The sequence below is a fragment of the Saccopteryx bilineata genome, chromosome 1 (genome assembly GCF_036850765.1).
Source record: "Saccopteryx bilineata isolate mSacBil1 chromosome 1, mSacBil1_pri_phased_curated, whole genome shotgun sequence".
Taxonomy (NCBI): Eukaryota; Metazoa; Chordata; class Mammalia; order Chiroptera; family Emballonuridae; genus Saccopteryx; species Saccopteryx bilineata.
In genome coordinates this window covers 388885193-388902032 of record NC_089490.1, presented here as the reverse complement: position 1 = coordinate 388902032, position 16840 = coordinate 388885193, and the positions used below count along the sequence as shown (strand labels likewise).

At 42.9% G+C, this 16840-nt stretch overlaps 1 protein-coding gene across 13 annotated transcripts in view; it reads left to right on the top strand.

Annotated features, from left to right (window-relative positions):
- PHF21A (PHD finger protein 21A) overlaps positions 1 to 16840 on the top strand; it is a 177476-nt gene that overhangs the window by 122663 nt on the left and 37973 nt on the right. For all 13 annotated transcript variants that reach the window (XM_066251380.1, XM_066251378.1, XM_066251379.1 and 10 more), the window contains one exon: positions 14182 to 14385. In XM_066251380.1, the coding sequence (XP_066107477.1) occupies positions 14182 to 14385 (204 nt within the window). The remainder of the gene's footprint in view (positions 1 to 14181; positions 14386 to 16840) is intronic.

The following is a 16840-nucleotide window of genomic DNA, read 5'->3' as shown; positions in this document are numbered from 1 at the left end:
GAGCCGTCGTCAGCGCCAAGAATGGACATGACGGGTGTAATTTGCTCCAGACCCATCTCTGAAGCCGTTCCCACCTCATCTCTGGCTCTCCTGTTGCCTGTCTAGAGCGCCTCCTCTCGCTCCTCTGCTGCTTGGACCCTTCATTTTGTTGCACAAATTACTCCTCTTCCTTGGCTCTCAGCAGTCTGTCTTTGATTCACAGCTGTATACTGTATCTAGACACCAATGGCCAGTGAAGGACACCTCCTCCCGCCCCGCCCCGGGCCAGCTCCCCACACCCGTGCACTCTACATTCAGTCCGTCACTTGGATGTCACCCAGCCTCCTGTCAGCCCAGGAGAGTTGGTGCACACAGATGAGCTTTAGCTCTTTGTTCAGTGAACAGGGCTTCATTCAGAGGAGTTCTCCAGAGTACAGGGATTCCATATTCTGATGCCCACTTTCGTGTTAGGTAACTGTAACTGTGTAACTTTTGATTGGTCAGCAGTCACCACAGGCCTTAGCTTCCCTGTCTGAATCAATGATGTGACAGTTGCCTTCACCCAGCCCACACAATTTTGAGCATCTTATTTGATAACAGGATGCGAAAATTTACAATTGTAAAGAGCTGTGTAATCGTACGATTACTTGAACTAAAAAAGAAAAAGCACACCGTTAGGAAAATACCTGTGAAAAATGATACCATCATGTTTCACTTAGGGTTCATTCAGAAAATAGGGTTCTTGAAAAATTATTAAATAATCTGTATATTTATAAAATAAACTCCTTTTTTTTCTTAACCATTTAAAGTAAATGATTTTGAAAACTCTTGCGTACTCAGAAACAAGAACCAGTCAAGTGCAGGAGATGTTTCCAGTGTTCTGGTTAGATTCCAAGTCCGATGATTACATTTTGCTTACCAGAGCTCCCTGGGCAGCTTCAACAAGGTAGTCCTCATTTTTTTGACCTCTACAACAGGGCTGTTTAAACAGCTGCTTTCTTCAGCCCTGGAGACAGCTGCGGTTCAGTGATAGAGAAACTGATTCCAGTTCATTCTTAAGTCAGTGTTTCATGGTGGGGAGGGGCCGAAATGATCTGTAAGTACTTTAAACAGTTTTGAACAAGTTGGCACAATTATGGGACATACCATTACTGAAATGTTCATTCGTACCCTTATACTGTATATAGAACTCTGTCTCCTTTGTATCTTCAGGTATTTTATCTTACCGTATTGAATATTTGCTTTTTATGTCTGTGCTGCTTCCCACTAAAAGTCACACCCTAGTCTTTTTTTATGGTGGTAAAAGTTTGATCAGCCAGAAACCATTTAAATTTTCTGGTTGTCTAAAATCCTTTTTGACTCACCTCCTATTGTTGAAAAATTTTCTCAGTTAGTGATCAATTCTCCTCCTAGTAACTACAGTTCAGTGAATGTAATTACTGTCTGGGGGTTGAAAACTGGTAGTCCGTGGGCTTAATCTAACCAGCAAAGATATTTTATTTGACTCAAAATGTTAAAAGCAGTTTTTATATCAGTGCCTTTGGACAGGCCACTCCCTCTCCAGTTGACCTTAGTCTCCATCACTCCTTATTATCTCATAGCTGGCCAGCCTCATTCACATACATTACTGCCTGACCCCTGCTCCTGCGAACTTCCCTTCCCTGAATGAATTCCCTGCGAATTTCCTATTCTTTAACGATTTAGCTTCTCTGTACTGTGTCAGGATCATCATTATGAGCATTAGTTTTCTGTGTACAGTGCTTATTTACAAAGGTAGAAAGTATAGGTCAAGAGATTATATTCTTGTCATTCAGAGAGTCATAGAATTTTAAGCAGAAGGGAACGTTGGAGACTAAGTGACAAAGCTGAGACCAAAGCCAGTCAGGTAAATAATTTACTCAAGGTCACAAACCTAGTTTAATAACAGATATGAGACTAGAATCCAAATTTCATGACCCTTTTTATTATTTCTGCTGCATAGTACTGCCTCTCTACTTATTTTTCCTAAAGCAGAATGGATATATACAGGTATATATATTTAAGGTGTTTTCCTAGGTTCTTTTGTGGTTTGCTATACTATGTAGTGTATAGGTGGAAGGGTATAGAATTAGATGTTAGAAACTATGACTTATGAAGTCTGACTTTACCTCTGACTTGAGACCTAGGTCAAGTCACTTAGATGCTCAGAGCCTCATTGTCCTAGGTGGCAGGTAATATCTATCTGATATTATTGCTGTTGTTTTCATTTTAAACATTATAGAACCCACCAGCTGCCACATTAGACTGTATCTAAAAATCAAGAGAACTACTGTGGTACATTTAGACATTGGAATATTATTCAGCATTAAAAAGAAGTGAACCCCCTCCAAAAAGAGAAAAGACACGGGCTGTCAAGGCATGAGAAGACATGGAAGAACTTCAGATGCATACTGCTGAGTGAAAGAAGCCAGTCAGGAAAGGCAGCCTACTGTGTGATTCTAACTATGTGACGTTGCGGAAAAGGCAGAATTGTGGAGACAGGAAAAGGATCGGGGGATGCTGGGCTTGAGGGAACAGAGAAGTGTAGAGGCAGAGCACAGAGAATTTCTGGAGCAATGAAATTATTCTATGTAACACTACAATGTTGGATATATGTTATTATACATTTGTCAAAAGTTATAGAATGTAAAACATCAAGAGAGAACCCTTGCCTGACTGGTGGTGCACAGTGGATAGAGTGTCAACCTGAGATTTCAGATTCGAAATCCAAAGGTCACCAGCTTGAGCGTGGGGTTGGTGGCTTGAAGCCCAAGGTCACTGGCTTGAGCAAGGGGTCACTGGCTCGGCTTGACCCCCCCCCCTTGTCGAGACACATATAAGAAGCAATCAATGAACAACTAAAGTGCCGCAAGAATGAGTTACTACTTCTCATCTCTCTCCCTTCCTTCCTCTCTCTCAAAAACCCTAGTGTAAACTATGAATTCTGGGTGATAATGATGTGTCAGTGTGGGTTCATCAGTTTTAACAAATGTACCCCTCTGGTGGGGATGTTGGTAGTTAGGGGAGGCTGTGGGTAAAGGGACACAAGGTGTGTGGGAATTCTCTGCGTTTTCCATTAAATTTTCCCATGAACTTTAAACTACTCTAAAAAATAAAGTTGGTTTTTTCTTTTTTAAATCAAGGGGCTGATCTTATTATGTTCAGCAGTTCAGTGTCTTCTTTTCTTAAGAACGTGTACCTGAGTAGTTTTGTTGGCAATAGAAACGGGAGAACAGTATAGTAAGAGAGTGAGCTATAGCTTCACTACTAGGAAGTAAGCTAAAAGAAGATAAAAATAAATCATTTCCACCGCACCCATTCAATTTTCTTCTAAAACCTGGAGTATGTGTGTGCATGCATGTGTGTGTGTGTGTGAAGACTGAATATTCATATGGAGATTCGTCAATTGGATTTAGTGATTTTCATAGACTTAAAATTTTTAACCAAATGTTTTTTATTCATTAAGAGATTATTCCTGCTTTCTTCTAATTTGTTGATTTCCTGCCTCTCTTTAATAAAACTTCTCGTACAGACAATTTAAAACAAAAAAGCAAACCTGCCCCGAAATTCTGAAAGATGAGTTGTGGTTTCTTCTGTCTCCAGTGCAGAAATACAGGCTAAATACAGAGAGTATAAATCGTCGTCTGTCACGTGTCCTAGAAGACCCAGCCCCTTGAAGTTGCCTGTCCCTCATCCTGGCAGGCTGTGTAGGTGATAGAATTGCTCTCCATTCTGTGTAGTTTTATGTGGGGTCTTGTCAGAAAGTGAATTTGTACTATGTCATTTTTCTCTTTAAGCAATTGCAACAAATACTTCCGTGATAAATCAAACTACTGAAATAGTGAATACTTTGTGAAATTAAGAGATATTTAGTAGAGGCCCTGGCCGGTTGGCTCAGCGGTAGAGCGTCGGCCTGGCGTGCGGGGGACCCGGGTTTGATTCCCGGCCAGGGCACATAGGAGAAGCGCCCATTTGCTTCTCCATCCCCCCCCCTCCTTCCTCTCTGTCTCTCTCTTCCCCTCCCGCAGCCAAGGCTCCATTGGAGCAAAGATGGCCCGGGCGCTGGGGATGGCTCCTTGGCCTCTGCCCCAGGCGCTAGAGTGGCTCTGGTCGCGGCAGAGCGACGCCCCGGAGGGGCAGAGCATCGCCCCCTGGTGGGCAGAGCATCGCCCCCTGGTGGGCGTGCCGGGTGGATCCCGGTCGGGCGCATGTGGGAGTCTGTCTGACTGTCTCTCCCTGTTTCCAGCTTCAGGAAAATACAAAAAAAAAAAAAAAGAGAGAGAGATATTCAGTAGATTTGGAATCTTTTTAAATCTGTGTGTTTATGCTTTTATAGTAGCTGATAAAAATTATGTGTTTAAGTATTAAGAGTGTTGTTCAGGGCCCTGGCCAGTTGTCTCAGTGGTAGAGCATTGGCCTGGCATGCAGGAGTCCTGGGTTCGATTCCCAGCCAGGGCACACAGGAGAAGCGCCCATCTGCTTCTCCACCCCTCCCCCTCTCCTTCCTCTCTGTCTCTCTCTTACTCTCCCACAGCCAAGGCTCCACTGGAGCAAAGTTGGCCCGGGCACTGAGGATGGCTCTGTGGCCTCTGCCTCAGATGCTAGAATGGCTCTGGTTGCAGCAGAGCGACACCCCAGATGGGCAGAGCATCGCCCCCTGGTGGGCGTGCCGGGTGGATCCCGATCAGGCACTTGCGGGAGTCTTGTCTGACTGCCAACTGATTTCCAACTTCAGAAAAATACCAAAAAAAAAAAAAAAAAAAGAGTGTTGTTCAGAATATACTTTTGTTAAAATGCTTCCCAATTCAAAATTTCGGTGTTTAGTGATTTGTAAGACTCACTTTTGTTTAAATGTAAGGAAAGTATTACGTTTCACCATAGAATATTTTCCATGTGATATGTCCTGCCTGGCCCAGTTTATTGCCCCAATACTATTGTCTGTCTTTGTTTTCTCTTTTAAGAAAAACTGCAGAATTGAAGATTGTTAAAAGTATCCTCGGGCCCTGGCCGGTTGGCTCAGCGGTAGAGCGTCGGCCTAGCGTGTGGAGGATTCCCAGCCAGGGCACACAGGAGAAGCGCCCATCTGCTTCTCCACCCCTCCGCCGCGCTTTCCTCTCTGTCTCTCTCTTCCCCTCCCGCAGCCAAGGCTCCATTGGAGCAGAGATGGCCCGGGCGCTGGGGATGGCTCTGTGGCCTCTGCCTCAGGCGCTAGAGTGGCTCTGGTCGCAGCATGGCAACGCCCAGGATGGGCAGAGCATCGCCTCCTGGTGGGCAGAGCATCGCCCCTGGTGGGCGTGCCGGTGGATCCCGGTCGGGCGCATGCGGGAGTCTGTCTGACTGTCTCTCCCTGTTTCCAGCTTCAGAAAGAAAAAAAAAAAAAAAAAAAAAAAAAAAAGGATCCTCGCCTTTGGAAACGATTGATCCATGCCTTACAACATGTATTCTGTGTAGAATTTGGTTACATATTATATTTGCTTCTTTCAGCATCTGATTCTGTCTTGTGTTTTCTAAATTATCTCACATTGTACCCAGGTCTTAGAGTAGGCAAAACAGTCTGTTTTATCAGAGCAGTGTTCCATAAAATGATAGGGTTTTTTTTTAGTTTTGTTCCTGTCTTCCCTTCCACCCACCCCCATTTTAGAATCATTGCTGTGCTTAAATTGTATTTTCATAACCAACTTGTCAGGGACAGCTACTGCATAGCCATTTCCAATCATAATTCTTTGTGAGGGAAACCACAGCAGCTTCAGGGCAGAGCAGGGGGAGAGAATGTCTGTGGCGTATGGGACAACTGACATTAACAAGGCAGAGCTGCCTTTTAAGTCATGGGGCAGAGCCCTTGGAATGATGAATGACAAGCTGGTGGTGTGTGCAGATCTGTAACAGATAGTTGCAGAGGGGCGTGCATTTTGCTGAACTGTAGCTTAATTTACAAATTAATAGCCTCCATGTCATATCTCATTGTGTGCTACAAACAGTGATTCAGGCACTTTTTTATATTAGCAAGCAGCTAAATTATGCAGATATAAATGGTTCTTGTTTTTCTTCTGCTATCCTCAGTACTGTATCTAGGGTCTGTGCTGGGTCAGATTACATTTAAATTGGACATCTGTTTTATGACTTTAAAATATGGCCCTGAACCACGCTAGAGGGATAAGAAATCTAGGCTGTATCTAGATTTTGAAACAGGATATATTCCCCAATGTGTTTGTTTTCTCAGATAAAAAGGCAACAGGTAACATTCCCTTTCTTAATCCTGTACTTTGGGAAATTCTCATTTTTTAAAAAATTAATTAGGCCCTGGCCGGTTTGCTTAGTGGTAGAGCATCGGTCTGGAGTGTGGATGTCCTGGGTTTGATTCTTGGTCAGGGCACACAGGAGAAGAGCCCATCTACTTCTCTACTGCTCCTTCTCTCATTTCTCTCTCTCTTTCTCTCTCTCTCTTTCTCTCTCGCTGTCTTCCCCTCCTGCAGCCATGGCTTGATTGGGGCAAGTTGGCTTCAGGCGCTGAGGATGGCTCCATGGCTTCCACCTTAGGCACTAAGAAGAGGTCGGTTGCTGAGCAATGGAGCAATCCCTGATGGGCAGAGCATCACCCACTAGTGGGCTTGCAGGGTGGGTTGGGGTGCATGCGGAAGTCTCTCTGTCTCCCCTCCTCTCACTGAATAAAAAATATATATAGTTGGGCCTGACCAGGAGGTGGCAAAGTAGATAGAGCATCAGACTAGGACATGGAGGACCTAGGTTTAAAACCCCGAGGTTAGGCCCTGGCTGGTTGGCTCAGTGGTAGAGCGTTGGCCTGGCATGAAGGAGTCCCAGGTTCAATTCCCAGCCAGGGCACACAGGAGAAGTGCCCATCTGCTTCTCCACCACTCCCCCTTTCCTTCCTCTCTGTCTCTCTCTTCCCCTCCCACAGCCAAGGCTCCATTGGTGCAAGGTTGGCCCGGGCGCTGAGGATGGCTCTATGGCCTCTGCCTCAGGCACTAGAATGGCTCTGGTTGCAACAGATCAGTGCCCCAGATGGGCAGAACATTGCCCCCTGGTGGGCATGCCGGGTGGATCCCGGTCGGGCGCATGCGGGAGTCTAACTGCCTCCCCGTTTCCATCTCCAGAAAAATACAAACAAACAAACAAAAAACACCCCGAGTTTGGTGGCTTGAATGAGGACTCACCAGCTTTAGCACGAGATTGCCGGCTTATTAAGCGTGGGATCATAGACATGACCCATGGTCCCTGGCTTGAGCCCCAAGATCACTGGATTGAACAAGGGGTCACTCGCTCTGCTGTAGCCCCCCATCAAGGCACATATGAGAAAGCAATCAATGAACAACTAAAGGAGCACGACGAAGAATTGATACTTCTCATCTCTCTCCATTCCTGCTTGTCCCTATTTGTCCCTCTCTCTGACTCTCTCTCTGTCTCTGTCACACACACACACACACACACACACACACACACACACAAGTATATATAATTGGAAGTAACATAAAGATGTTGGACTAGATGTTAAAAATCAAGTGATTGAAATTTAATTGACATTAGAAACAAAAGTCACATTTAATTAGCTGTTGTTATAAGTTAAAAATTCATACTAGACAAATTGTATTATTCATTGGTTATCAGCCCTTATTTTCACATTGCCCTCAACAGTTTCCTAAGCATTCCCACCATTAATTCATTTGATCCTCAGAATTGTTCTGAAGCAAGCAGGACAGTATAGGTTAGCACTTCAGAGAGACTTGAATGTAAAGCAGCTGGGTTCTGCTTTTGGCTTCCTTGGTCTTTTATTATAGGAAATATATTACAACTACCATTGCCAGCACGTGGTGCTCTTTAGTCCATCTCTGTGTTTTTAGTGTTTGGCCTTAGCATCTGTATATATTACACATGGGAGAACTGTAGTTCTCTGGGGCCACATCTCTCTCGCATACAACAGCTGTACTCTTTCTTGTTTGATGCAAGGTCAAGGCTATCCCCAGGTTCTTAGAAAGGTCCCTACATTTAGGTGGAAATTTAGTAGCCTGAGCAGTCTTTTACAGTCATGCGTAAGGAGTTGGGGGAAGGTGAGGTTGAGTTTATCTATTAGAGCGTGAATGAACTAAATAACAATGTAAACTGCATCTCAATCAGGCCGTCAAATAAAGGGTCTAATCCCCTATGGAGGTGAACTATGAATCCCACTGATATGAATAAAAGGTCTATTCTTCATTGGGATGGGATATAAAGCCTACTGATGGAAATGTCTGTCTGTGTGTGTGTGTTTTGAAGGAAGAGTAAACCCCAAAGAATATTTTTTAATTAAAAAAGTAAGCCAAAGTCTAATCAGTACCATGACATATGCATTCTCCATCATCTGTTAGGCATTCATGTAGAGAATTTTGAACTTTATCAAAAATAAACTCTGATAATTCCAACTGCTGCTTTTCCTTAATTCATTCTTATTGTACTGCAGAAATTTCATGACACCTTGCAAAACTATAAAATAATTATTTATTTATGTTCCCAACTCTCTGAGACTAAACAAATCTTCAGTTGACAACATACACCATTCACTGTATAAGATGAGGCTACAGATACTGCTTCTGCAAACAGGTAGCATTTTTAAAGATTTTATTTATTGATTTTACAGAGAAAGGAGAGGGGGGGGATGGAGCAAGAAGTATCAACTCATGGTTGCTTCACTTTAGTTGTTCATTGCTTGCTTCTCATACGTGCCTTGATCAGGCAAGCCCAGGTTTTTGAACTGGTGACCTCAGCATTCGAGGTTGATGCTTTATGCGCTGCGACAGGTGGCATTTTTAAAGAGCATATCTCTTTTTTAAAGGTTTTAAAAGATTAGAAGCTATTTGCTAATTCTCACTCCGAAACTGAATATTGGAGAGTTTGGGGAAAACCTTCCAGTACCTTACAAAATGAATAGAGCACAATTATTTTTAGCTAAGTATATTTTATAGCTGCTGCTACTAATATCCCTCCTCCTCCTCTCTGTCAGAACCCGGCCTCTGTGTCTCCCTTGGAGCATTTCTTCTAGTAACTTCAGCCCATATTCTCCTATTGAATTTCACTTACTGCATTAAAGAAGGAGCTTATTTTTTTATTGCTTTTCCCTGTGCTTTACTTCATAAAATGGTGGAATCGCCACTTAATTTAATAACACAAACCTTTTACTTTGTCTTGCAATTTGTCATTGTTAGGCCAGTAACACATACCCTATTCTTGGGAGGAGGAGGATTATGTGGAGGCGTTCTGAAGACTGTCATCTCTCTCCTTCCGGCGCCTTCAGCCTCGATGAACATTGGTGTTACTTGTAAATGCCGTGATGGAATTTCATTTGGACAATAGAAAGTTTTGTTTCTTTGAGTAAATTCTGACTTTATTAACAAATGTCAATTTCTCCACATTAGTTTTTCTGCACACAAAAATTTTAGTTTTCCTAGTTACGTTTGAGCAGTTGGTGAGTGTGAAGACCTGGGCAATTTTTTCACTACATTTTAGATACGAAGACGGGTAATAGTTGTCCTTCACTTTCTGGATTTGTGCAAATTGTATCAGCCGCTGGTATGAAGGGTGAAGGTTATATTTTTAGATTGTGTGGTTGATTCATGGAGGGGGAAAAGTGGGTGAATTTTTAAGGCAGTACCATGTGAGAAGATGTCTGAGTGGCTTTATAATTGATATAAAACAGATACTGTCAGCCAGAACACAAACAAGTGGAGTCAGTGACACCCAGGAGGGCAGGACCTGTGCCTGGGTTCCTTTCAAGAAGAGCGTTCTAAAATTCCTGAGGCCTTGATGGGTATAAACCAGCGGCTTAGCTGGAGGAGTAGAGGCTGTCCTTCCGTCTCTTCATCTTTCTTCTCTGCTGACCAAAGCCATGGACCTTGGAGTGACTGACCCCGGAGAAAAAGACCCTAGTTTCCTTTTGAATTGAACCTATAAACGTTCGTATTTGTCTTTGGGATCTGTCTTGCTGTCGTGTGAACATGTTGATTGTATCACTGAATGTCACTATATTGATCACCATGACTACCTGCCTCAGAAACTGTGACTAGAAGTGTCAGAGGCTCTGAACTCTTCTGCCAGAACAATCCGATGAAACCAAGTGATGCGAACATCAGGGAAATCAGAGGCTTGGAATTACATGCCGAGTTTATGGAGCAGTTCTTGACAGATGGATTGAAGGGGGATGTACTAGCCATTCTGGATGCCTGGCACATTGGCACATTGTTTATAGAAAATATATTAAGGAGAGAAAATGATAAGTTATTAACTTTTCTTCCTCCCTCTGCCTTTATTTATTCCTTCCAGCTCTTCCTCTTTCATTTTCTCCACCCCCCCCATACTCTCATTAACTTATTAGTGAATGACAAATGGCAAAGCTTCAGGATAATGTTCCAAGATAATTAGCGACATTTAAAGTTCTCCTATATATATGGATAACATTGAAAATATCAAATTATGCCAGCATAACCTTCATTAGTGACTTTTTTTTTAAGTATAGGCTCACTTTCTGTGGAGACAGGAGGATACTTAACAACTTTGACACCACACAGCTAGGATTTATGATATATTGTAACTTTATTCTCTGGCTGCCACCCAGAACTGGTTCTGACTCGAATCAGGGTCCTGCTGGAGTTAATGTGACTTTGGAGTTGGCAAGAAGGAACTGGAACCAGACTGGGTTGTGGGACTTAGAAAAGCCCGTCGATTGGCTCCGCAGTGCCCCTTCATTAGGCAACCCTTGGGCGCGCAGGGCCTCTGTGCTCCTAAGGGGCATTCCACTGCAGAGCTCACCTGACTTTAGGTGGTTGGTTTTCAAAATGCAATGATGGATATGTAAGTTACAGAAGGTAGCAGTGCCTCCCCCAAATCTTGATTTAGAAATTTTTCACAAACATACACAACTACATGCTTGGTATTCTTCTAATCTTCTGGTAAACACAGCGAGAAGTACAGGGGCCAGGCATTTCTGAACAGCATTCTGACACATGCCAGAGCCCTCTTGCAAAGCTCACATGACCTGACCCGTGTCCAATCTACACCGCTCTCTTTTTCTTCTCTTTCTTCTTTTTACTTTTTTTTTCTCCTCTCAAGGACTAGTGTAAGTGTGCAGGTATTTTGGAAACACTCCCTCCCCAGTTCCACGGGCTTTGTCTCAGGCCCTGGAGGAGGAACAGTTGTGAATGCAGTGTGACTCACTGACTCCCACTTTCCCAGTTCTGGTTCTGATTGGTCGTCACCCTGCTCTAGCCATATGGCTGCAGAGTACTCGAGCCTGCATACCTTCCTCGTTCTTTCCCCTACTGTTCCCTTCTGTTGTACACAACCCTGGGTGAGTTCCGAGCTTTGTCTCAGGCTTGTAGTCTGCCCCAGTTAGGCAGTCAGTAGGAGAGAGCAAACTGTTTCCTAAGGATGCTGTAGAGGAGAAAAACACCCTTTCCTTTTGTGCCTAGTATAGTCATTATTTAGTTTCCTGTGCTGTTTTTGTTCAAAGTTTATTTTTTGGCAGGTGTCACGTTTGTGTTGTGTGTTTTCCTCCTGGTTTCTCTCCTTCTCCGGATTTGAGCTGGGGTGTTGCTTTTTTTTTTTTTTTTAAATAAAGGTTCTTGGAGTCCCTTTCTCTCACTATTATGTTACGCATTTGCTAGTTTCTTATTTATTATGTTTGATTAATGCTGATTAATATTTTTGCGGGGGGGTAGGGGCTGAAAGCAACTCTATATGATTATTTAATTGTTCAACGTCCAGCAGTCCCTGAGCAGTAAAATCTGTCTGTGATGCTCAGAATTATCCAGAGCGCCCCTACTGGGACTTTCCCTTCTCCTGCTCTGTCTATTTCCTCTGCCACTTATACTTAAGAAATATGATTTTATTTATTTTATTTTATTTTTTACATAGGCAGAGATAGACAGGGACAGACAGACAGGAACGGAGAGAGAGATGAGAAGCATCAATCATTAGTTTTTCGCTGCGAGTTGCGACTTCTTAGTTGTTCATTGATTGCTTTCTCAAATGTGCCTTGACCGCGGGCCCTCAGCAGACCGAGTAACCCCTTGCTGGAGCCAGCGACCTTGGGTCCAAGCTGGTGAGCTTTTTGCTCAAGCCAGATGAGCCCGCGCTCAAGCTGGCGACCTCGGGGTCTCGAACCTGGGTCCTTCCGCATCCCAGTCCGACGCTCTATCCACTGTGCCACCACCTGCTCAGGCAAGAGATATGATTTTGAAGACTTGAAAGTTTTTATAAACATTTGATATTTATATTAATTTGCATTTTTATTATTCTGCAGATTGTTTCTTCAGAGACATTGGACTCTGCATCCTTTTGCTTTCTTTTTAATATTTACTGAAAGAGGAGGTGCTCGCAGAGTACAAAGTATAACAGACTTTTCCTCCCAAAATTGACCTTTATATGATATTTTCATTGTCTAAAAAAATCAGTAATAAAAATACTAAAAATTATCTCAAGAACATATTTTGTATTGTTTTAAAGTTTTAAAAAATCCATTTTGTAAATATTTTAATATTCAAATATGTTAAGCAAGTAGTCTGCGCATTTGCATTCTTCAGAGAATACGTGCAATGAAGTTGGTTAGAATCCTAAGCAGGAATTTGAAAATCAACCTGGCTCTCTGATTTCACTTGACTTTTTTTTTTTCTTTTAGCTAGAATGAGAGAGAGACAGGGACAGACAGACAGGAAGGGAGAGAGATGAGAAGCATCAACTCGGAGCTGGGGCACCCTAGTTGTTCACTGGCTGCTTTCTCATGTGTGCCTTGACTCGGCGACGGGGCTGGGGGAGGCGCTAGCCGAACCAGTGACCCCTTGCTTAAGCCAGCTACCTTAGGCTTCAAGCCAGTGTGGCCTTTGGGGTCGTGTCTATGGTCCTATGCTCAAGCCGACAACCCTGTGCTCAAGCTGGATGAGCCCATACCCAATCTGGCGACCTCAGGGTTTTGAACCTGGGTTCCCGGCGTCCGAGGCAGATGCTCCATCCACTGTGCCACCACCTGGTCAGGCACTAACTCTTTATTTAAAAATCCTTATTCACTTCTTTTTCTCTATTCATAATCTATGTTAGAAAATAGCAGTCTATATTATCAGAAATAATAAATGTTAATTAGTGAACTCACTTGAAAGTGTGTGAGTGGGGTGCTGCCTATACTTTCAGCCACGAGGGTAGGAGGGTCAGGACCCAAGTCTGGACCTGAATGGTTATTACATAGTCCCCAAGCCTTTTGCTGGGCCTTGGTGCCATCACTTTACATATCGTGAGAAGAATGAAAGCATTGACTTAGCCCCAGAGTCTAGTTGTGAACAAAGGTCCTTTCCCTTATGGAACTTGCATTCTGTTGAAATGTACTATATAGTAATTAAGGAATCCAAGTACACATTTTCTTGGATTTGAAAAGGTCTAGACAATTCCTCAAACCTTAATTCAAAATTTTCATCCCGTGTAACCAAATTTCTAGTCTGCCTAAACAAATGCATTTCTACAGATCCTAGCCCAGCAAAGAAGTCCAGCTCATAAATACACTTAATTTAGAAAGTCTATTGTTTATATTGCATATTTTTAAGATCAAGCTTTCTTTGTTTAAAAGTCTCTTTAATGTTTAAATATGGGCTGGATACATGATGTTCGTTTAACAAAAATTAGTATGGCTGGTATCTATGTTGTCAGATGCAAAAAGAAAAATGACCAACAATATGCCAATTACAGTTCTGAGTCCTTTTCTAGCAGCTGGTTTGGTGCTTGTAAGAGCACTAAGGATTTTGTCGGTCGCCTTATTTTACAGAACAGGAAATCGAGCCTTAGATAGGTTAAGTAACTTGACCAATGTCATATAACTGGTAAGTAGCAAAATCAAAATTTGCATTGAGGCAGTGTGTCTCCAGGGTGGTGTCTTCACTGCCGGGCTCAACCACACTGCCCCTCCAGCCTAAGCTAACAGCAGTCAAGAAATCTGAGCTGCATTAGCTTTTCTTCTCATTTGTGTGCCTCAGGTTCCCTTTACACACGAAACATTTCTTATGCCATGGGTTTCTCCTTATTTGTCAGAGCTGTACATTTTATATGCAACAACTTTTAGATTACAGGTGTCAGAGGCATATAATTGCTGCATATTCTTACACAGCGGGTAGGACAATATTCCGATCGGCTTTATTTCTTTTTGTTCTCATTTGGTAGAAAAGAGTAGTTGAACAGCTACGGAAGAACCTGATAGTAAAGCAAGAACAACCAGACAAGTTCCAAATACAGCCGTTGCCACAATCGGAAAGCAAACTACAAACAGCACAGCAGCAACCACTCCAGCAGCTCCAGCAGCAGCAGCAGTACCACCACCACCACGCCCAGTCTGCCGCCCCCTCACCCAACCTGACCGCTTCACAGGTAAAGTGTGGGTGGGGCGCCGCGGGCAGCGCGGTGGGGGGGGGGGTCCACGTGTTATTGGCTGGGGAGAGCTCCGTCCTGTTTCAGACCATGTTAAGCTCAACTAGCTCTCAACAGAAGTTATTTTGGTTACTTTTTAATAGTGTAACTGAGATAAATCACTTGAAATTCACTTGCAGAAGGAAGTAACATTACTAAGGAACAAAAGTTGAATGACCTCCCAGCTGTCCAAAGAAAGGAGGGAAAGGCAGTCGGGGACAGAGAAGATTGCATCTCTGTATAAGAACAGCGGGGAGGTCTTATTTTGAATTTCTGGAAATATAATTTGAGCTTGTCCAGCGAGTCTGTGAGTTGACCTCCTCTGGAATTGTTTTTCTGGAATTTTTAGCAATTAGGCATAGAGATATTACAGGATCAGTGCCCTCGCACCAGGTGGAAAGAGGCATTTAGAAGGGTGATATATTTCCATTATTCATGGAGACAAAGTATTCATTTCTCAGTTCATATTCATGAGACTAGGAATCTGTTCTGATGCTCTGAAGGAAACCTGAAATGGAAGCTGCGGGTCAGAACCAGCATCACGGAGTAGACGCTTAATAACATTCTAACTCAGTGTAGCTATGCAGATTATTTTATTGCAAAGGGCACTTAAACCAGCATACACGGTCAGGATAGTGAGGTGGTCCAGACACACAGAAAGGACATATTTGGAAGTGACATTCAATTAAGAAAGTTTTTCAAGTTTGATCACCACACACTTGATGTGTAATAAGGCACAGCTTTTAAAATGGGATAGTCAAGAAGCAGTTCTTGACCCTTGGAGATCACAGACCCCTCTAAGACTGTTGAAAGCTGTGGATCCCCTCCCCAGAAAGATCCACATTCACACTTAATCCACTCACTTTTGCATCTGATTTCAAGGACTTGGTCTTTTGAAACTTAGGTGTGGATATCTCTGACCCACCAACACCAAGCCTTCACTGTATCTTTATATGTAAAGGAAAAGATTATAGTTTACTTGGCTCTTCACTGTTTATGGACATTGGGCTGGGTCATAAACAACATTTTGCAAGTGCATTCCTTATAAAAATCTAAAGATTACTAAAGATAGTTAACATTTAGTAGAGGTTACTATATATTGGCACTCTCCTTAGTGCTTTACTTATATAACATACACATACACAATCAGCCCAACCCTCATAAAGAAGGTGGTGGTTGTTGTTCCTCTCTCTCTCTTTTTTTTTTTTTTTTTTTTGTGATAGAGACAGTGAGTAAGATCAAGAGAAGGACAGATAGGGACAGACAGACTGGAAGAGAGGGAAGAGAGAGAGATGAGAAGCATCAGGTCTTCGTTGCAGCACTTTAGTTGTTCATTGATTGCTTTCTTATATGTGCCTTGACCGGGAAGGGGGCCTACAGTAGAGCAAGTGATCCCTTGCTCAAGCCAGTGACCTTTGGGCTCAAGCCAGTGATGATGGGGTCATGCCTATGATCCCACGCTCAAGCTAGCAAACCTGTGCTCAGGCTGGTGAGCTCGTGCTCAAGCAAACCTGTGCTCAAGCTGGTGAGCTTGTAAAGCTGGCGACCTCGGGGTTTCAAACCTAGGTCCTCTGCATCCCAGTCCAACGCTCTATCCACTGCGCCACTGCCTGGTCAGGCTGTTTTCTTTTTTTAAGATAAGAAAAATAAGGCACAGAGAGAGTAAGTCATTACCTAAAATCATGTGGGTCATATGTGAGGGAGCCAAGATTTGAACCCAGATGTTCTGGCTGAAAAATCAGTCCATTCACTACTCTTCTATACTGTCATACAATACAAAAAAAAAAATTAACTGTATAAAATGCCAAAGAAGGAAAAAGAAGAATCCCTGTTACGAATTAGAGCAGCCTACAATTTTGCCCTAATCTCCGCCCCAAGGGTATTTGAAAATTAGGTGTTCAAACTGACTTGATTTTTAAACCCCCTGACCAGGACCTATATTTCTTCTGAAAGATTTCTTACCAGATTACTTTGTTGGACTTTTAAACAGAGTCGGATTAGGTTGTTCTCTTTACAAAGCACAGTTTGATCAGAAAATGTTTACATGGAAGGAGTATGGTAGACTTCCTTATTTCCTGGCACAGAGGAATTTTTTTCTCTTAACCCATGGAAACTTTCTGTTCAAGTAACATTCCATGTTGCATAAATGAGAGAAAATACTTAAGTAATACTCATTATAGCTCTTCCCTTTCTGGTATAATCTGAGTTACGTGTTGCTTTGAGGTTATGATGGTGAGGGGCCTAAGGCTACCCCCAAAACAGTGTTGTGAGGCATCTCTCCATCTGTAGCCCACCTGATACATTTGATTGATTTGGTTAAGCTTGCTTTATGTTATTTTGTTTTATGTAATACAAATGTTTAATGTTAGAAGCTAAAAGATTCTCTAGTTTTTTGGGTTTTGTTTTTATAGTAAGC